Here is a 22776-nt window from a genome sequence, read left to right as displayed (position 1 = left end):
TTTGTGACCTCACCGACTATTACACGCCTTGCTCTTGGAGTGATCTTTGTTGGTCGACCACTCCTGGGGAGGGTAACAATGGTCTTGAATTTCCTCCATTTGTATACAATCTGTCTGACTGTGGATTGGTGGAGTCCAAACTCTTTAGAGATGGTTTTGTAACCTTTTCCAGCCTGATGAGCATCAACAACGCTTTTTCTGAGGTCCTCAGAAATCTCCTTTGTTCGTGCCATGATACACTTCCACAAACATGTGTTGTGAAGATCAGACTTTGATAGATCCCTGTTCTTTAAATAAAACAGGGTGCCCACTCACACCTGATTGTCATCCCATTGATTGAAAACACCTGACTCTAATTTCAGCTTCAAATTAACTGCTAATCCTAGAGGTTCACATACTTTTGCCACTCACAGATATGTAATATTGGATCATTTTCCTCAAAAATAAATGACCAAGTATAATATTTTTGTCTCGTTTGTTTAACTGGGTTCTCTTTATCTACTTTTAGGACTTGTGTGAAAATCTTATGATGTTTTAGTCATATTTATGCAGAAAGATAGAAAATTCTAAAGGGTTCACAAACTTTCAAGCACCACTGTATATTGCCATTTCTGTCTTTTCCTCTGTATAGTCAGAAGTTATCAGACAGACAGGCAAAGCGGAGGAACGAGACTGGAGAGGCGCGCAAAAACAAAACACCGGAGCCATTTTTCCCTGGAACTGGCAAGAACGCTCTCATCATTACAGGAGGTTGGCTGGTAAGAGGACACATTTCATTCAGCACGTCCCAATGTTTCTTCGGCTCTGGACGTTGACCGTCGTTCTCTCAATCCGGTTTAATCCTTTCACCACTGCAGACCGATATTCCAGTCACACTAGAGTAGGGAAACCCCTTCTGGAAAAAAGTTACACAGTGGTGAAAGGGTTAAAAAGATTTTGTCGTTACTCATGCTGCTTTTCCACCATGCGGCTTCATGCTCTGAACACACAAAAAACATTACAAACTCTCCATAATTGAAGGTAAATGATCGAGTGGGAGAGCGACGGAAAGCAAGAGACCAAGCAACTTTTGAGAGAGACAGAGAAAGAAAAATTTAAAACGGAGATACAGATGGGCAAACAGAAAAGCGGAGAGAGACCGGCAGAGAGCACAAGTGAGATATAGACAGGAAAAAAAAAGAGAGAGAGAGAGAGAGAGAGAGAAACACAGAGGGAAAATTAAAGATGTATGACGAAAGACAGAGAGAAACAGGAGGACCAGTGCAGAGAGAGAGAGAGACAAAGCAAGAAACAGAAAAAGACAATGAAACCGACATGAACAGAGAAATGGGGAGATGGACACAGAGAAAAGAGCGAGATTAACAGAGAGGCAGAGACAGACAGAAATGGATGGACAGACACAGGCAGAGAAAAGACAGACGAACAGAGAAATGGATGGGGAGAAACCTAGATGGACAGAATGTACAGACTTGGACTAAACCACACCTCACGTGTTGCAATGCAGAAGTAGTTGTGTAATAATTTATTAATTCAACTCTCAAAATGTGAAAACTGATTCCTAGAAATGTTTGCGTGTTGCTGGGAGACCAAACAAGCATCAACACTGATCACCACTCACTCTCTCTCTCTCGCGCTCTCTCTCTGTCTGTCTGTCTGTCTGTCTGTCTCTCTGTCTGTCTCTCTCCCCCTCTGTCTGTGTGTCTGTCTGACTCTCTCTGTCGGTCTGTGTCTCTCTCTCTCTCCCTGTCTGTCTGTGTGTCTCTCTCTCTCTCTCTCTCTCTCTCTCTCTCTCTCTCTCTCTCGGTCTGCCTGCCTGTGTGTCTGTCTCTGTCTGTGTGTCTGTCTCTCTCCCCCTCTGTCTGTGTGTCTGTCTGACACTCTCTGTCGGTCTGTGTGTCTCTTTCCCTGTCTGTCTGTGTGTCTCTCTCTGTGTCTGCCTGTGTGTGTGTCTCTCTCTCTCTCTGTGTCGGTCTGTCTGTGTCTCTCCTTCTATGTCTCTCTCTCTCGGTCTGCCTGCCTGTGTGTCTGTCTGTCCATCTCTCTCTCTCTCTCTCTCTCTCTCTCTCTCTCTCTGTTGGTCTGTGTCTCTCCCTCTGTCTTTCTCTCTCTTGGTCTGCCTGCCTGTGTGTCTGTCTCTCTCCCCCTCTGTCTGTGTGTCTGTCTGACACTCTCTGTCGGTCTGTGTCTCTTTCCCTGTCTGTCTGTGTGTCTGTCTCTGTGTCTGCTTGTGTGTGTGTGTCTCTCTCTCTCTCTCTCTCTCTCTCTCTCTCTCTCTCTCTCTGTGTCGGTCTGTCTCTCTCTCTCTCTGTCGGTCTGTGTCTCTCCCTCTATGTCTCTCTCTCTCGGTCTGCCTGCCTGTGTGTCTGTCTGTCCATCTCTCTCTCTCTCTCTCTCTCTCTCTCTCTCTCTCTCTCTCTCTCTCCTTTGCCTTTATCTGCAGAATGAAATTCTGTACGAGAAGAAGAAGAAGCGTCGTCGTTTGCGTCTGCGTCGTCTCGGGAAGCGCGTCCCTCCTGTCAGCCCTCAAGACGGCCAACCCATGAATGACTGGGAGAAGGAAATGAGGCAGCGTGACTTTGTGGACATGGCCTGTGAGTGTGGCGCTGTCATCTGCTGCCGTGTCACCCCCAAACAGAAGGCCAACGTGGTGAGCCTGGTGAAGCGCTACAAGAAGGCCGTCACTCTGTCCATCGGCGACGGAGCCAACGACGTCAACATGATCAAGAGTGAGTAGCTAAAGAAGAGTTCAGGATCTTAAACGGCAGCGCCAAAGGAATTATACGATCTGTAACACTGCTTTTCTTTTCTATTTTCCGCGGTGCAGCTGCAGACATTGGCGTGGGCATCAGCGGGCAGGAAGGCATGCAGGCAGTGATGTCCAGCGACTACGCTCTCGCTCAGTTCCGCTACCTCCAGCGCCTCCTGCTGGTGCACGGTCGCTGGTCCTACATCCGCATGTGCAAGTTCTTGCGCTTCTTCTTTTACAAGAACTTCGCCTTCACCCTGGTTCACTTTTGGTACTCGTTCTTCAGTGGATACTCCGCCCAGGTGAGGGACGAAATGTGAAATTCAGTATTTGCAGAGGCTTCCTAGGACTTGAAGATCACATCAGATCAGGGGTTTTCGGAGATGAGCAACAATTTGATGATGACTCATTAAATACACCTTATTAAGTTAATTATCAGATCTAGAAGGTGTGTGGAGATCATTAAATCTCAGTACACCATCAAGCGTCCCCCTTCCCCCGCCTTTACTTGCTGTTCTGGTTCTGTACAGTCAATTTGTATGTAGAAATGTTTAATTCTATTCATTTTGCTTGTTTGTGCACCCTACGTCATGACTTTGTAATTGACTGGCATTTTATGTGTTAGATTGCCTTTGAAGACTGGTTCATCACCCTTTACAACGTGTTGTATAGCAGTTTACCCGTCCTCCTTGTTGGACTGCTGGATCAGGTGATGATTTATTGACTGACCGCTTAATCCTACCTATAAATACCTCTTCCATAAAAAGAGATCTCCTTTCCAGCTCAAATATTTCCTTTACGTCTCCTGTCCAGGACGTGAACGACAAATTGAGTTTGCGCTTTCCGAGGTTGTATCTTCCGGGTCAGCAAGGGTCGCTGTTTAATTACAAGAACTTCTTCATCAGTCTCTTTAATGGCATCTTCACGTCCCTCATGATCTTCTTCATCCCATATGGAGCCTTTTTACAGACGATGGGTCAGGATGGAGAGGCGCCGTCTGATTACCAATCCTTCGCTGTGGTCACTGCATCCTCGCTTATCATGATAGTCAACTTGCAGGTATCTGATCCTGAAATTAAATGGACTGAACATTTTTGGTGACTAGCAGTCCAGAAACATTAATGTTCATCACCCTTGGTTTGTTGTTTGCTCATAACCTGATGCCATTTCCTGTTTTCGTTGACCAGATCTCCTTGGACACCTCGTACTGGACGTTTGTGAACTGCTTTGCTGTCTTGGGAAGTATAGCGATTTACTTCGGCGTCATGTTCGACATACAGAGTGCAGGAATACACGTCATCTTCCCATCGTACTTCAAATTCACTGGTGTGTAACATTCCTTGTAATAGGCATATCAAGTGACAATTCAATCCAAATTGTTTGAAATGAATTGGTCTCAGTGAATTCGAAATTGAATGCAGAACAACATACTTTTTACAGAATTAAAATGTGTATCCGTTCTTGAGATATTACAAATCAAAGATTGAAGAAACGGCTTAATTTTTAGAAAACTGCCGTAGTATTCTGTATGAGGATCACATGATCCAAAATGGGCCTCATTAACCAATGAGATCAAATGTTTTTTTTTCTTAATTTTTTTTTCAAGATATTTACATCGAAATTGGCAGCACATATATGGTTGTATACTGAATACAAAGTTTGAAAAATTAATTTTAAAAATTATGCAAATTAGTATTAATTATTAGCCTGGCAAGCCAGACTAAATGTGAATATTTAGTCTGGCCTCGATCCGTAGACATTTCCGACGGGGGTGGGTAGGGACAACCCGCTGTCTTTCAAACTGTCTCTGTGCGTATAGGCCAACGCTCTGACCAATCAGCGCAACAGTGACTGTGACGTAGTCAGAGCGACAGTAAGCAGTGGGGGAGGCCTTGAAATAAATAATTTTTCAAAATGCGTATTAATTAATAAACAGGTTCTAGATATTAAGAAGTTTGGAGATAATGACCACAAGTTTGGAGTCTGTACCACATACTTAACATACACTCTCTTATTTTTTCCAAGTGTTTTTCAAGGGTTTGCTTAAACTGTTTTTGAGAGTTTTTATTTAGTGGTGTTTGGTGAAATAATTTCCCTTAAATTTAAAATAATGGGAAAATAAGAAACAATCAAAAAGTAATGTTTCAAAGCTGGTTATTAATTCTTCGTACTGCACAAACTAGCCCCATCCTTTTGGCTACGAGCGGAGCCAGCTGGTAGATCAGACTTTTGCCATAGCCGGTCGGCAAAACAGCGAAAACGTCCTTCTTGAAAAGGAATGAGCGGAGAGCCTCTTCCTGCTCATGTTTCAACGAAAACTCCAAGTCTAATTCTTCTAAAACTGATTCCAAAGCGGAGTCAAACGCGCGCTGTTCACTAGCCGTAGCCATCTTTCCTGCTGCGCTTTCTCCAGTGTCGCGCAGCTTTGTCGTCACTCCTGCAAAAGCCCACCCAAAGAATCCAAACAAAAACCTTGCGTTGTGATTGGCGGGCACGATTTGATGCCCGGGGTGTTTTTGTTTATATGGTGCGAGGCTAGACCTACTCGCTAGGCAAAAATATTTTTGGCCGCTCGGCGGGTGGGTCTAGTTTACTAGGCTAATTAATTATGCTAATTGGGCAAAAACATTAAATCGATACACTCTCCTTCAAAGTTTCACCAAATGGTTTTATTTGTGCAATATAACTCCCATTTATACATCACAAAGGAAGAGAAATCAACGTTAATTACAAAAATACAATTATAAAATGTGCATAAATAAGCACTGAATGTCTCACATCTACCATTCTCTATCAAAATAAAAAGTAATAAAAGATTATTTCTAATCCCCTCTTTGTGCTCTGTAGGCCTTTGTATTTCTCAAAAGTAGGGCCTGCTAGTGTTTATATGAAAGGATATAAATGATTATTTCAATGAATATTCACAGCTTTCAAGGCGAACCTCGAAAAAACTGTCTGATCCACATCCAGTAAACAATTCACATTAACTGAATTGAAATTGACACTCGCGTTTCTGACTTCTGATTTTTTTTTTTTTTAAATCTCATTCCGACCATTAAGATCTCAATATTTTTCATCAAAACAACTCCAGTTATATTCTGAAATAGTTATTTATTGACATGAATCAGTTTGATTAAAAAAATAAGTAGGTAAAGCTATGAAAAATCACTTCAAAGTCTCCTGTGAATCATAACATCAAAACTAGCAGATGGAAAATTTTGCTGAAATCTTCATCAGAAACAGTGAGAGCGAGAGAACATCCCTATAAAAGTTAGCTGATTGATAGTCACGAGTAATCCAGTCGGAAACTGATTGAGAGAGAGAGCCTGACTGCTTTCCCGTGACTCAAAAAGAAAAGCACCAGCAGTTCCCCGACGTCACGCGAGCAAAGTTTTTACTCTGTTGTACCAACTTCAACCTGCTGTTACTCCCAAAGTACTGAACAAATCTTAACCAGATACATTTCTTTGGAAAGTAGAAATTATAAACTTTTTAATGATAGAATTAAAATAGATAGAAAATATTCAAGAGTTAAGCAGTGGCAGATTTGGAAACTTAGATGAGCGTCTGCATGGATAGTTTTCACAGCACAGCCAGCCAGCGAGCGTCTGATACGCCCACTTGTAATGGCGTGTGTGTAAAATGCTCAGTGGTTGTGGGATGGATACAGAATGGTTGACTTGGGCTCAATGTTTTGTCTTATCAAACATAAGGGGAAAAAAAACAACACAAGGCATGCTGTCATTGGAAACTAATCAACAATGTGTTGGTATTAATCTTAATTTAATATATGACACTTTCTTCCATACAAATCCTGTTGGTTTACTACTGTTTGCTGCTATGGAAATGACGGTGGATTAGAATGAGCATGTTACTATAAAACTTAAAGGAGAACTGAAGGCAATTTTTTTTTATTATCGTCGCTGCTATAGCAAGTTATGAGTGTTTGAAATATGCTCTGTAATATATCAGTCCGTATGTCAAAGCAATGGCTGTAAATGAGATTCGTCGAGACCTGTGCGAGACATCGTAGGACGGTATGGAATCAATTTTGTGCCAAAATGTTCATACAATACTTTTGAAATATCAAACAAAAACGACAAATCAAAATACAAAAAAACAAAAAAAGTCAATTTTTTTAGACTGGCAAACAAATTATTCATGTAATCGTGCAAAATATCAGTCTATTACTCTTTGGAAACCTTTTATTTTTGTTCCGCGTCTTTCTCAGTTTTGTTTGACGTAATTTATTTTGGTTGCGATTCCAGCGTTCTCGTTTGCGCTCCCTGACTTTTTGCTTGCAGTTTTGGCACAAACTTCACGTGTGGGTGGGCTGTCCAGGAATGCATTCCCATTGGGTAACTTGTGTTTGACTGACAGCTACGCTCAGTGATTCCCTCGGAAGCTGTTGCGGCCATTTCCTACTTGGATTCTGGCGGACTGTTTGACGAGTGACCGATCCATTGACGGTAAACAAGGATCGAGTGGACTTCATTGGCAACGATGATATTGAATTAATTCAACAAAGTGTAAGTGCGGAAAAATTTGTTGTATGTGTTGCAGTAGTACACATTATGCAGGCGTGTTTAACGTTAGCAAGACAGCTATTATATTGGGTAGGGGAGCTAAGGCTAACATTTGACTTGCCACGAAACACCTGCATAATGTGCACTACTGCAACACATACAACACATTTGTCCCGTACTTACGCTTTGTTGAATTAATTCAATATTATAGTCGCCACTGAAGTCCACTCGATCCTTGTTTACCGTCAATGGATCGGTCACTCGTCAAACAGTCCGCCAGAATCCGAGTAGGAAATGGCCGCAACAGCTTCCGGGGGAATGGCTGAGCGTAGCTGTCAGTCAAACACAAGTTACCCAATGGGAATGCATTCCTGGACAGCCCACCCACACGTGACGTTTGTGCCAAAACTGCAAGCAAAAAGTCAGGGAGCGCAAACGAGAACGCTGGAATCGCAACCAAAATAAATTACGTCAAACAAAACTGAGAAAGACGCGGAACAAAAATAAAAGGTTTCTGAAGAGTAATAGACTGATATTTTGCACGATTACACGAATAATTTGTTTGCCAGTCTAAAAAAATTGACATTTGATTTGTCGTTTTTGTTTGATATTTCAAAAGTATTGTATGAACATTTTGGCACAAAATTGATTCCATAGGACGGAAGTAAAACGTACAGCGGAAATCAAAGCGACCGACATCTGCCAACGTTGTCGCGTGCCCTCTTTCGAATGCTGACGTAATCAAGCCAGAAGTTTTGTTTGTTTTGATAGCAATCAGGAAAGTTTGAAAAAAGTAGGCAGTAATCGTTATTTAAACTCGTTTTTGTGCAATATTTCGTTTGGAAAACAGTTTTCAAAATGGCGGCGCTGACACTTCTTCACGTTTCGAGGTCTCGCACAAGTCTCATGAAGATCGCGCAGATAAGCGACGCCTGCCGTGGACCGAACGAACTAAATTCAACATGGCTAAAAACCGAATAGGCCGATAAGTATAATATTTACTTACGATTAGCTGCCAATATGAGTCATGATATAAGGTTACTAAAACCGAAAACGTAACTGAATAACATGTTAATTAAGAAATAAAGCAAGTTTAAAAATGACTTCAGTTCCCCTTTAATCAACACCTTCTGACTAATTGGATGAATTCATTCAACAAACATCCTGCTCTTGGTATTTCCTTTTGATGTGGTACGTTTTAAAGCACTCAGAGGAAATAATGTGGATGTGAGCAAGAACACATTAACTGTGTTATTTATTAACTACACAGTTTGCATTCAATATAAGGGTTGGTTAGAGTAGACCACATTATAAATGGTGGTTGTTTTTTTTTTTTTTTTCCCCCCTCCCACAGGTGTCGCTGCTAATGCACTTCGCCAACCGTATCTGTGGCTCACCATCATTCTAACGGTGGGCACCAGCCTCCTGCCGACCATCTGTACCCAGTTCCTCTGCAAGACCATCTGGCCTACCGTCGGAGACAAGGTACGGGATTAACCTGATGTTCAAATACACAGCTTGAGGATACTGAACTGAGGAGACCGTAGCAATAACGCTACGTTCACACTGCAAGGCTTAATGCTCAATTCCGATTTTTTTGTGAAATCCGATTTTTTTTGTGAGGTCATTCACATTAACAAATATATGCGACTTGTATGTGATCCTCAGTATGAACGAAAAGCGACCTAAAAGTGTTCCGCATGCGCATTGCAGGATACGACGACGTCACACGCAGTGAGCATGGCCAGTGTTTACGGAAGTAAAACCGCCCGGTTGCGGTATGACCCATCCAATCTAGCTTGAATAGCTGCATCCCCCCAAATGGAAATCAGCTCCCTAACCTCTGCGTCCTTCCATTGAGAAGATTCAGAACCTTCACAGCCCGAAGCGTCCCTCGCATTGATGTCATGCACAGAGGCGCAGATACGTTTTTTGAACTGGGAGGGACAAAAAACTGGGGGGGACAAAGCTGCCAGCAAACCAACCCCGATATGCCTGTCAAACTTGTTGTGGGTTACCATAGCAACCAAGCTCGAGCTCGCAACCTGTGCAGTCTGCGCAGCTCAACCAACCGAATATCAGTCTTTGTTTTATGTGAGTTGTTGCAACTATGTATACACTGCTGTGCACCTCAATAAACCGAATGGTAATTAGTCTTTTGATTTTTACGTGAGGTTTGCCTTATGCAAAGTGGGGGGGACCGAACGAAGTGAATTTAAATCTGGGCGGGACGAGTCCCCCCCTCTATCTGCGCCCGTGATTATGCGCCATGTTGTTGTAACTTTTTCTGAGAGACCCGCCGCCTACTTCAACGCAGAATAGTGACGTTTGTGGCTTGTTGATAACGTGTAAGTCGGATGAATGCGACCTGGCGGTTCAGACTGAAGTCGCATATGAAAAGAGCGGATAGGAATCGGAATTAGGACCACATATCCAAACAGCCTAGGTTGGATTTGAAAAAATCGGATCTGTGTCGTTCATATTGTCAATAAAAGATCGGATACAGGTCACATATGGGCGAAAAGATCGGATTTGAGTCACTTCAGCCTGCAGTGTGAACGTAGCCTAAATCCTATTCTGCAGGTCTTCTGCGTTTTACCGCATTCTTCACAGTTAAAGGACATTTGTTTCTAGTCTAATCTCTATGAGCAGAATAAACACTTTGAAGCATGCTGTTATTGGGAAAAACAGCAACCGAAGGAATACTGCTTCATCACAATACCTTATCATTGATTGATTTTTTTTTTTTCCTATAACAGCATATCCGGAGGTGCTTTATTTCTTATTCACTGTCTCATGAAAGTATGTTTCATGTAGCTTTAGAAGTCAGAATTGTAGTTCAGGTGGATGTTAGGGTTCTCCCAGTCAGAATGGTCAACTTCTCGCTCGAGACCAATGCCCTCGTGCCACCCAGACGGCTGGGGGTTAGTCGCCAAGAAAGACAGGAACCCCACAAAGTAGTTCACATCTTTATTCGCAAGTTCCCCTCCCATTGGTGACACGAAGGAAATGGTCCCGAGATTAATTATTATGGGTTTATGGGTCATAAAGCGTGCTCTTCCCGTGACAGCTTATTCACGAGGATAACCAATCTTCCCGTAAACAAACTACGAGGATCACCAAATAAAATCATCCCGTAAACAAACTACGAGGATCACCAAATAAAATCTTCTTCCCGTGCCTTTACACGAGGATAACCAAAAAAATAAACAACTGGGTTTATTTTTTTTTTCTGATACTACCAACCAGGTGGAAGTCCCCCTCAACTTAATCAATTAAAAGAGACCCCTTACCTGATTGGAAGTATCCCCGTACGGGCCACCAAATTGAAAGGGTTTCCCCAGCTGGAACGGTCAACTTCTCAAGACCAATGCCCTCGTGCCACCTGCAGAATTCTGGGGCGAGAAAACTGTGAATAAACAGCAGTGAAACCGATCTCTGGTTCTCTGTTTTTTTGCGGTGTTTTTTCGCCCCAGAATTCTGCAGGTGGCACGAGGGCATTGGTCTCGAGAAGTTGACCGTTCCAGCTGGGGGAACCCTTTCAGTGGAATTTTTTTTAACCTAGGTTAGAATTTTTAACCCAGTTCATAATTATACCCCTGCTCTGAAGGAGGGGGGTATACTGGTTTACCTCTGTACGTATTTCCGTCCGTCCAAAACGCTCTTTTTCTCAACAACCACAAATCATAGCCACTTGGTACCGAACTTCAGCTTGGGGTTCTATACCGTGTGTACCATTTTCAGGTCTGTCGCACATCGACTTCCTGTTTACCGACTGAATGTATTTACAAAACATGTATAGCGTGGATTTTGACGCTATTTCAAGAAGCAGAACGACAGCTTACCAGGATGCTGTTTGAAATCCCTGGGGAGAGACACGGCTCTTTACTTACTTGTTTCAGGGTTAATTATTTGTTGGACAAGTCAACATTCATAATAAGTGTCCTGTTCCTTCGATTGCTTGCGTTCTGATATGAGCGGGGGGGGGATACGGAAGTGAGCAGTAGCTCACAGTTGATCTTGTTTGCTACTTGTATTAGGGAGACTTACTATATCTAGGGTTAGGATTTGGGAAGACTTTTTGTGTTTTAAACTACTTTGTCGCTGGTCTAGTGGTTAAGGTGTTGGGTTAAGAATCAGAAGGTTCTGAGTTTGAATCCCAGTTAAGTATGAAAAAAGATATTTTAAAAAATGTTAACTACGTAGATAGGAATGGACAGACAGGAGGAAATACTAGGTAGGTGTAGATGGAAGTAAGAGAGACAAAAGAAGTGATGGAAAATCCCTTTTAAGGATCTTAGATGATCCAAATTTTTACCTAGGCTGGAAATGATAAACTTTTGGATAAAAATTTTAACCCAGGTCAAAAATCAATCACTTCAGTTGAATTTTTTTATTTTTATTTTCATTTTTAATCTGTAACACAGCCATTCAGTCAAAAATTCCGTGATTGCTTATATGTGGAAGATGGAGATTGAAAATGCTTGGAGTAGTTCTTATGTTTCAGGCTAACACACAAGGGTATTAAGTAGTCAAGATCAAGATATATTTTATTTGTCCCGAAGGAAATTTGTCTTGGACAAACACATAGCTGCCACAGAACATCCAACACGACATTGACAATTTCATACGAATGATGACAATACACATAAAGATGCATAAAATACATAAAGTGCACTACCTAAAGTGCAAACCCAAAGTGCATCCAACGTGCCTCTCCAAACTTACATACACACATGCGCACACACACACACACATGCCCACACATGCGCGCACACACACCATTACAGGACAGCAACACCAGTTAACGGCCTGAGTTCAGAAGATTCACCGATATTGGAATGAAAGAAAATTTGTACCTATTCAAAAACCTTTTTCTACTTTTAACTGGGACTCTGTATCGTCTGCCAGAGGGCAACAGCTCAAACTCTGAATGTAATACGTGAGAGGGATCTTCAATTATTTTTCCTGCCAATTTGAGTACAGACTCCTCATATATTTCTTGAGTGGTGGGGTGCTCCCTCACCCCCACCACCTTGAGTGCTGAGCGAGTCAGTCTATTAATTTGGGACTTCAGTTTTACAGTTAAATTCCCAAACCAAACAGTAATTCCATAGCGTAGTACACTCTCAACAACTGCATGATAAAAAAGTAACAATATTCTCTGTTGTGCACCAAACACCCTTAGCCTACGTAGAAAGTGTAGTCTCTGTTCAATCCTAGCACACACATTTTTAACATGAACACTCCAGGACAAATTATTGTCGATATAAACACCCAAATATTATTATTATTATTATTATTATATATAATATCATTATTATTCGCTCATCTGGCCATGAGGCCAATGAGCTGTTGCCATGGCGTGGCATCCGTCTGTCTGTCCGTCGTCCACAATTCAGTTAAATCGCGTCTCCTTAGTCAGTTCTCCATGGATTTCCATTCCGATTTGTTTTATTTGAAAGAACTCATCAGTCCACACACAACTTGGTCATTGTTTTGTCAAATCTTTTTGCTAATGAGTTACTAATTAGGCCAAATTAACAAATTTTCCAGACCTCTCACTAGAATTTTATCTCCTCTCGATTTCTCATCCGATTTCAGTTCTGATCTGTTTTGGGTAGATCTTCCCTCGAGGAACAAAACTTGGTCATTTGTTGATTTTCCTGTTCTAAACAAATTGTTTACAACTTTTATTTTCTGTTAAATCATGTCTCGTCCCTCAGTTCTCAACGGGTTTCAGTTCTGATTGTTTTATTTGAAAGAACTTGGACCTTCTGCACAAAACTTGGTCGTCGTATTGTCAAATTTTTGCCAACAAATTACTAATCAGGTCAACTTAACTTGACAAATTTTCTCTTGACTAGAATTGTATCTCCTCTGTCATTGATCATGCGAATTCAGTTCTGATTGGTTTCGGGTCGATCTTCACTCGGAACAAAATTTAGTCCATTGTCGATTTTCCTGTTGTAAACAATTTGTTATGGAGGTCTGGTCCTGTTTCACATCGTCACGTTTCAGTTCTGTTTGATGTTTTGGTAGTCGTGATTGTTTTGATGGCAGGCCAGGTGAGCCCCTACATCCTTGATGTTCTGGTTTAGTTGGTTGCACTTGATCACTTTCTCTCTGTATCATCTGTGTTTCCACCTGTAGGTTCTTCGAAACAGGAAGAAGTACGAGATGGAGGAAGAGCAGAAGAAGAGGGTCCCTACTTTCCAACGTGGTGGTCGCTCACGCCGCTCTGCGTATGCCTTCTCTCACTCCCGAGGTTACGCCGATCTCATCGCTTCGGGCCGGAGTATCCGCCAGAAGCCACGGAGGCACACGGATGTTAGGCAGACCATCAGGGAGGAACCCATAGCCGAAAACTTGTGAGACGTTTGACCTTGAGATGACATGACGTGTGTGACACGTTTTTGAAAAGGTTAAAGGTTGTTTTCCATTTTGGCTTTTAAACCGCGAGTCCCAGGACCATTCGATCGGCCCTTCTTTCCATTGAAAATGAAACCGAGCCCAAGGAAAAGAAAGTAGGGAGGGTCGCTGAGGGACTTGAGAAGATCTCTACGGCATGATTTCGAATTAGCTATAAAAGAGCAGAATGAGCCAGTGAGAACGTTTACACAAAGGGAAATGAGGGAGAGTTTCTCCCACTCACTCAAAAACCAATACTGGTTTTAAAAAGCGTACACTGTGTATGACAAACTAGATATCTCAGGATTTTATCTTTCTACTTTTTTTTTTTTAAGAAGGTGCATTATATAGGAAGTTAACTCATTAAAAGATGGAAAAAAGATAATTACTTAAACATGACTAATGTCTGTTGCTGCATTTAATAGGATTATAATGTTCAAAAAAAAAAAAAGTCTGCTCATTCCATTATCACTAAACTGTAGCTTCATATTTCTCATCTTCACCCATATTGTACATGAAAAGAGCCATTATCTTTTTTCTACCTAAAATGCTAGGAATATTATTATATATTACTACACACTACACTAACACACGGACTATAGGATAAAATTTTGTACCGTGGAAACGTTCCGACATAATGCGCCTTTAAACACTTATTTATCGCCTTAAACTCGGCCTCGCACATCCTAACCAAGGTCGTGCTCTGTTTCTTTCTCAGTCGTAACGTACGGTAATGACCTGCAGCTTCATCGAGGCAGAGAAGGACCTCATGATATAATGTCTCTTAATTTATATCTGTTTGTGAAATATTTTTCATCTATCACATGAATCTTGAGTGTAAAGCTTGAATTTTTACCGCTTTTCTCTGCATGATGGATTCTGCTCAAACACGCTTTTTTTTTTTTTTGTGCGTTAAGGGATGACTGGGTGTATGTGGGATGCCCTCCAGGTGGAGAACTTGTGAATAATGTTTACACTAACGTTACCACTTTTAAACGTCCGTCTCTTCTATTTGAGATCAGCTCTGATCAGAATGGTGTCATTTTCTTCACACGCAATGTGACTAGTGTTTGTCTTTTTCTTTCCTTCCTTGTTTGTTTTGTGTCAAACATTTCCCACACAGCCTAGAATTCTCTTTCTGAACCATCAATTTATTCAGACCCAGTTAGGAATATCTTTGCATTGTTCATGAAAGTTGTTAGTTGGGGGGAAAGTGTCTATTTTTAACAACAACAAAAAAAGAGAACTGTTGCGTATTTAACCTTAATCTGCCATAATAGATGATTATTTGTTATGTCTTTTTAACACTGCTGTTTTCAGAAGGGGAAAAAGTGCCTGAATGGCCAGCAACACCAGTGCCGTATGCTTTAAAAAGGAAAAAAAGCTGCATTTTACACAATGTTGTTTTTAATGTATTGTAATATACTTTGTACAAATAACTATAAATAAAGGTGTACAAATGGACTTTGTCTTGCATCCCAGAATGAGAAAAAAGGTACCAAACTGTGTCTATACTTGTTCTCATCACTGAAGGGGACATGGGATATTATTATTATTATTATTATTATTATTAATTTATTTATTATTACAGTTGTGCTCATAAGTTTACATACCCTGGCAGAATCTATGATTCTTTGACCATTTTTCAGAGAATATGAATGATAACACAAAAATATCTTTTCCACTCATGCTTAGTGGTTGGGTGAAACCATTTATTGTCAAACGACTGTGTTTTCTCTTTTTAAATCATAACTAGACAGGGACACTCTAACGAGTGCAAACCCCGCCTTTTCCCTATTAAAATACATTGGGTGAAAATTTCGAAGTTCTGCCATGACCTTGACCTTTGACCTCCAAAATTTAATGGTTTCCTTCCTGGGTGATTGGCAACACATGTACAAAATTTGGTCCAAATCGATCCATTGGTTCTTGAGATATCTTGCAGACACACAGACAGACAGACAGATATACACACACACACACAGACTGACGCAGGTGAAAATAATAACCCCTCCGACTACTGTCGGCGGGGTTAATGACAACAGAAACTACCCAAATGACCCTGATCAAAAGTTCACATACCCTGCTAATTTTGGCCTGATAACTTGCACAGAAGTTGACACAAATGGGTTTGAATGGCTACTGAAGGTAGCATCCTCACCTGTGATCTGTTTGCTTGTAATCAGTGTGTGCGCATAAAAGCTGAGTGAGTTTCTGGGATCCAGACAGACTCTCGCATCTTTCATCCAGCCACTGACATTTCTGGATTCTGAGTCATGGGGAAAGCAAAAGAATTGTCAACGGATCTACGGGAAAAGGTAGTTGAACTGTATAAAACAGGAAAGGGATACAAAAAGATATATCCACGGAATTGATGATGCCAGTCAGCAGTGTTCAAACTGTGATTAACAAATGGAAAATCAGGGGCTCTGTTAAAACCAAACCACGGTCAGGTAGACCAACAAAAATTTACACCAAACAGCACAGAGACGAGCCTCAAAACTTCTGGAACAAGGTAATTTGGAGTGATGAGACCAAAATTGAACTTTTTGGCCACAACCATAAACGTTACATTTGGAGAGGTGTCAACAAGGCCTATGATGAAAGCAACACCATTCCTACTGTAAAGCACGGAGGTGGATCGCTCATGTTTTGGGGATGTGTGAGCTACAAAGGCACAGGAAACTTGGTCACAGTTGAAGGAAAGATGAATGCAGCACGTTATCAGCAAATACTGGAGGCAAATTTGCACTCATCAGCCCGGAAGCTGCGCATGGGACGTACTTGGACGTTCCAACATGACAACGATCCAAAACACAAGGCCAAGTCGACCTGTCATTGGCTACAGCAGAACAAAGTGAAGGTTCTGGAGTGGCCATCTCAGTCTCCTGACCTCAATATCATTGAGCCACTCTGGGAAGATCTCAAGCGTGCAGTTCATGCAAGACAGCCCAGGAATTTACAGGAACTGGAGGCTTTTTGCCAAGAAGAATGGGTAGCTTTACCATCTGAGAAAATAAAGAGCCTCATCCACAACTACCACAAAAGACTTCAGGCTGTCATTGATGTTAGAGGGGGCAATATACGGTATTAAGTACTGGGGTATGTAAACTTTTGATCAGGGTCATTTGGATGTTTTTTGTTGTCATTATGATTTAAAAATAGAAAACACAGTTGTTAATCAATAAATGGCTTCACCCAACCACTAACATGAGTGGGGGGAAAAAGTTTTTGTGTTATCGTTCGTATTCTCTGAAAAAAGGCCAAGAAAGCAAAAATTCTGCCAGGGTATGTAAACTTATGAGCACAACTGTATTTTCTACCAGATTTACCTTTTAAAGCTATAATTTTAAGATGAGAGAAAATCTCCTCCTCCTGTCCTCCGTATCTTCTTCTGTCGCAAACCATCCTCATGTCACCACAACTCCCATCTCCAGCATTCTTTTCCCTGGATCCTCTCCTCCGTACGTCTCCAAACCATCTCAATCTCACCTCTCTTACTTTGTCTCCAAGCCGTCCTACATGTCCCCGTGTCCATCTAATATACCGACTCATTTCTAATCCTGTCCAACTTTGTCACTCCCAATGAGAGTCTCAACATCTTCAACTGTTCTGCCTCCTGTCTTTTTGTCTCCAAACCGTACAACATATCGCTGCTCTTACTACTGTACTGTACACTTTTACTCTTGCTGGCAACCTTCTGTCACAAATCACTCCTGATGCTCTCCTCCATCTCGGTCCATTCCAACCTGCTTGCTCGCTCCTTCACTGTCCATTACTTTGTACAGTTGACCCCAGATATTTGAACTCATCTGCTTGGACCACCTCCATTCCTTGTCGCTGTACCAATCCACTATCTTCACCCTCATTCTCTCACACACACACGTACTCCTCCATCTTGCTCCTCCTCACTTTCATTCCCCTTCTCTCTAGATCAGGGGTGGGCAATTATTTTTTCCATGGGGCCACATGAGAAGCAGAAAATTTAGTGGAGGGCCGGACCAAAAGGCTGAACTAAATTCTGCATGATATTAATTGTATTTCTTTATATAAAGCAGTAAATAACATTGTTTTTACAAGCTGCTAAGACTGGTAAGAGTGTGGAAAAAACGAGGTTGCCTTACAAAAAAATTCATTTATTTAATCAAATTTCCCAAAACAATGGTTAACAAAATGTGAACGTTTGTACCATTTTTTTTTCAGTCACATTCATGCCAAAACACAATAAAGACATCACAATATTGTCTTTCTGCTCCAAATATCAAGCAAGATACATCGTATAATAATGATGCCGTGTCGATTCGGTGTAGGTATCAGATCTACAGATCGACTCGGGCTCCGGCGCCTGCTGGTGACATCACACTATGTGATTGGCTGGACCGTTTGAAGGATGACGTACAAGTTTGTGGTTGGTCTGGACAAATTACGGAAGTAGTTATCGCGGGATTAGGTTTCGTGGGATTTCGTGTCATGTTCATGTCGCGCGCATTGCGTTTTTGTTGAACACAACTTCAAAATAAAAGCAATGCACATTCAGTCCATGCATGAGGGAAAATTAGAAAATAGGTTTATTTTGTAATTTCTAATTAACCTTACGCGGGCCGGTCAGAATGAACCAAAGGGCCGGATGCGGCCCGCGAGCTGTAAAATGCCCAGGTCTGCTCTAGTGCATACGTCAATGTCTCTATCTTAAGATAAAATAAAACTTTATTGATCCCTGTATGGGGAAATTCATGTGTTTTTATAGCAGTGCCAAGTAGAAGAAAAGTAAGAAAGTGAACAATAAAAGTAATTTAAAAAACCCCAACGCAATATAGAATATATACAAAATGTTTGTGAAGATACTCAGTCATCCAGGTACATAGTAATCTGTGGTTGGTAGAAAAGAGCAACTGGACTTGCTTGAAGATTCTTGAAGACGTTTCGCCTCTCATCCGAAAGGCTTCCTCAGTTCTGTCTGACTCTGTTCAGTGATGGTCGTTCTGGCCAAGACATCTTAGCCAGAGAGGATCGTTCATTTTTGTCAACCTGGAACGACCATCACTGAAGAGAGTCAGACAGAACTGAGGAAGCCTTTCAGATGAGAGGCGAAACGTCTTCAAGAATCTTCAAGCAAGTCCAGTTGCTCTCTTCTACCAACCACAGATATACAAAACGTTACAGTTGAGACATTTAGCAGATGCTCTTATCCAGACCAAGGTACAACATACCCAGAGCAGTCAGGGGTTAAATGCCTTGATCAAGGGCACTTCAGCCATTCCTGCTCGTCCAGGGAATTGAACTGGCCACTTTTTGGTCCCAAAGCTGCTTCTCTAACCATTAGGCCATGGCGTCCCCATAGAATATTCTACAATACATACAGTCGTGTTCAAAATGATACGGTAGCAGCGTGTTTAAAAATGTGAGTAAAGCTCAAAATCCTTATAATAGTTTTTATTTCCATGCATTGGGAACACTGCACATTATATTCTACTGTACATCAAAGCATGAAGAAAAATGTATCAATGTTTTAATTACTTTACCGAAAATGAATATAGCAGTGTCTGCATTTTATTACAAACTCATATTTACTGTATAAGCTGAAGAAATCTTTAGGATTTAGCATTCCTGTGAATCGCTAAACTAATATTTAGTTGTATAACCATGGTTTCTGAGAACTGCTTCACATCTGCGTTGCATGGAGTTGACCAACTTCTAGCACCTGTGAACAGGTATTCCAGCCCAGGATGATTTGACAACATTCCACAATTCCTCTGCATGTCTTGGTTTTGCCTCAGAAACAGCATTTTTGATGTCACCGCACAAGTTTTCTATCGGATTAAGGTCGGGGGATTGGGCTGGCCATTCTATAAGTAATTTTGTTGGTCTGGAACCAAGATGCTGCTCGCTTACTGGTGTGTTTGGGGTCGTTGTCTTGTTGAAACACCCATTTCAAGAGCATTTCCTCTTCAGCATAAGGCAACATGACCTCTTCAAGTATTTTGATATATGCAAACTGATCCATGATCCCTGGTATGCGATAAATAGGCCCAACATCATAGTAAGAGAAACATCCCCATATCATGATGCTTGCACCACCATGCTTCACTGTCTTCAGAGTCTACTGTGGCTTGAATTCAGTGTCTGGGGGTCGTCTGAAAAACTGTCTGCGGCCCTTGGACCCAAAAAGAACAATTTTACTTTCATCAGTCCGCAAAATGTTTCTCTATTTCTCTTTAGGCCAGTCAGTGTGTTCTTTGGCAAATTGTATCCTCTTCAGCACGTCGGGACTTTGCGAGGGCTTCTTGCCGATAGATTAGCTTCACACAGGCGTCTTCTAATTGTCACAGTACTCACAGGTAACTTCAGACCATCTTTGATCACTCTGGAGCTGATCATTGGCTGAGTCTTTGCCATTCTGGCTATTCTTCGATCCATTCGAATGGTAGTCTTCCGTTTTCTTCCACGTCTCTCTGGCTTTGCTGTCCATTTTAAAGCACTGGAGATCATTTTAGCTGAGCAGCCCATCATTTTCTGCACTTCTTTACAGTATACGTTTTACCTCTCCAATCAATGTTTTAATCAAAGCACGCTGTTCTTCTGAACAATGTCTGGAACGACCCATGTTTCTCAGGTTTTCAGAGAGAAATGGATGTACAACATGTGCTGGCTTCATCCTTAAATTAGGGCCACCTGACTGACATCTGTTTTTTCACAGAATGAATGATCTCACTAATTAAACTCCACACTGCTATTATTTTGAACACGCCCCTTTCACTTAATTATTCAATTACACAGACTCGGGAGCATGCATATCATGAATGTTGGGTTTGTTGGTTTTCTATGACTCTACTACACCTACTGGTAAATTATTTGCCATGTAGTAATAGAATTTCTACCAAAAACAGTGATTAGTCATGTTGGACTGCTATTATTTTGAACATAACTGTATACTATATTATTATTATACATGCAGGACACTTTTTTGATGGAACAAAAACATGTGTTCTATTCCCTTCTAGCAGGTTTCATTCATTTGGTTTGATAGCATGCAATATTGTTAGCATATTGCTTATCCTACGTGTATTGTGTCACTCTACCCAGCAGAGAATGAGCGTTGGATATGGTTTACCAGTGGCGTGCACAGATAGACACGAGGTGGTGCTCAAGCACCTGCCCCTCTGCCCTCTGTCCAAAAAAGTGCCCTTTTGAATTTTTTTTTTTTTTTACAGTTTACTGAGGCCAATGTCGACATGATCTTTTAGAAAAGCCGCGGCATTAAAAGCGTGTGTGAAAATAATGTCCCGATGTGTGCCCCCTCCGCACACACACCGGACCTCTGTCTCTCTTGCTCTGTCACGTGAACAAGCGTGCAGTGCATTCAATGTGAGGTTGCAGCAGCATAGCGTCCTGGAAGCCACGGCCTTGTCGTAGCGCAGACAACACATCGGGCAGTCAGTCAGCTCTTCCCCTGCCCCACCAGCCAGGTAACACATGAATCGAGTGAAAATGTATTGTTTGCCCTCTAAGCCCAAGCTGTAATTATTTTGTCGTGAAGTAGCCCGTCGCATACAGAAACAACTGCACATAAGTATTATATTTTTTGCTAGACCATTTTCAGATTTAGGAAAACAAAAATTTCTTTTTCTATTTTGTTCAACTAGAGATTCCTGGCAGGCGGCACGGTGGTGTAGTGGTTAGCGCTGTCGCCTCACAGCAAGAAGGTCCTGGGTTCGAGCCCCGGGGCCGGCGAGGGCCTTTCTGTGTGGAGTTTGCATGTTCTCCCCGTGTCCGCGTGGGTTTCCTCCGGGTGCTCCGGTTTCCCCCACAGTCCAAAGACATGCAGGTTAGGTTAACTGGTGACTCTAAATTGACCGTAGGTGTGAGTGTGAATGGTTGTCTGTGTCTATGTGTCAGCCCTGTGATGACCTGGCGACTTGTCCAGGGTGTACCCCGCCTTTCGCCCGTAGTCAGCTGGGATAGGCTCCAGCTCGCCTGCGACCCTGTAGAAGGATAAAGCGGCTACAGATAATGAGAATGAATGAGATGAGAGATTCCTGGCAAAGTCAAAAAGCCTTGATGTAATAAATTAACATTAAGTGGTTGTTTTACACCTTTAAAAACTAAAACGGGTCAATGGCGACCCGAACACAAGAGGAGGGTTAAATCTCAGACTTTTATAATAAGGTGTTCCACATGCGCAAAAAAGTGCCCTTTTTTCCCCTCAGAGCACTTGCCCCCCAAAATGTCTGTGCACGCCACTGTGGTTTACGATATTGCATGGATGTCAAGACAACATGACATCACACGTCGGAGACGTAAAACTTTCGTGATCACGAGTGACTGACAATTTGTAAACAAACATGGCTGCCAGGTCTCATCTCATCTCATCATCTCTAGCCGCTTTATCCTGTTCTACAGGGTCGCAGGCAAGCTGGAGCCTATCCCAGCTGACTACGGGCGAAAGGCGGGGTACACCCTGGACAAGTCGCCAGGTCATCACAGGGCTGACACATAGACACAGACAACCATTCACACTCACACTCACGGTCAATTTAGAGTCACCAGTTAACCTAACCTGCATGTCTTTGGACTGTGGGGGAAACCGGAGCACCCGGAGGAAACCCACGCGGACACGGGGAGAACATGCAAACTCCACACAGAAAGGCCCTCGCCGGCCACGGGGCTCAAACCCGGACCTTCTTGCTGTGAGGCGACAGCGCTAACCACTACACCACCTTGCCGCCATTGTTTCCTGAGATGGGTTAACAGTTTTTTGGAAATGCTTTCTTTGATTTAATGTTGGAAAATTATTATTTTTTTAACTATACAAGGTATAGTTAAAAAAATTCATCCATGTACTGTTTTTACTTGTTTTATTTTCCCAGAACATACAAATATTTTTTAAAGCATACTGATTATTTTATTTTAAACTAATAGCAGCTTTCAGACTGACCACAGAGACAGCTTTTTGCTTTTTCAATCGATTAAAATTGTAGAATAACATTCCACGCATGCGCAAAGGGCGTGTTGCGTCACGTTACAATCATGCAGTCCATATGAGAATTCCCAAAAAGTCGTCTCACAAGTCCCGCCTTCAGCGATATGATTGGC

The 22776-nt window shown here is 41.9% G+C and overlaps 1 protein-coding gene across 2 annotated transcripts in view; it reads left to right on the top strand.

The window, feature by feature from the left end:
- The window catches only part of atp8b1 (ATPase phospholipid transporting 8B1), an 85130-nt gene extending 69983 nt beyond the window's left edge, over positions 1-15147 (top strand). For both annotated transcript variants that reach the window (XM_060935420.1, XM_060935421.1), the window contains exons 21-28: positions 632-758; positions 2441-2726; positions 2825-3048; positions 3372-3455; positions 3560-3805; positions 3934-4072; positions 8627-8757; positions 13426-15147. In XM_060935420.1, coding sequence (XP_060791403.1) covers positions 632-758; positions 2441-2726; positions 2825-3048; positions 3372-3455; positions 3560-3805; positions 3934-4072; positions 8627-8757; positions 13426-13647 — 1459 coding nt within the window. In that variant the 3' untranslated portion in view covers positions 13648-15147. The remainder of the gene's footprint in view (positions 1-631; positions 759-2440; positions 2727-2824; positions 3049-3371; positions 3456-3559; positions 3806-3933; positions 4073-8626; positions 8758-13425) is intronic.
- The last annotated feature ends 7629 nt before the right edge of the window (positions 15148-22776 follow it).

Source organism: Neoarius graeffei, chromosome 12 (genome assembly GCF_027579695.1).
Source record: "Neoarius graeffei isolate fNeoGra1 chromosome 12, fNeoGra1.pri, whole genome shotgun sequence".
Lineage (NCBI taxonomy): Eukaryota > Metazoa > Chordata > Actinopteri > Siluriformes > Ariidae > Neoarius > Neoarius graeffei.
Note: the sequence above shows the minus strand (reverse complement) of the source record. Positions and strands in the feature narration are given on the sequence as shown.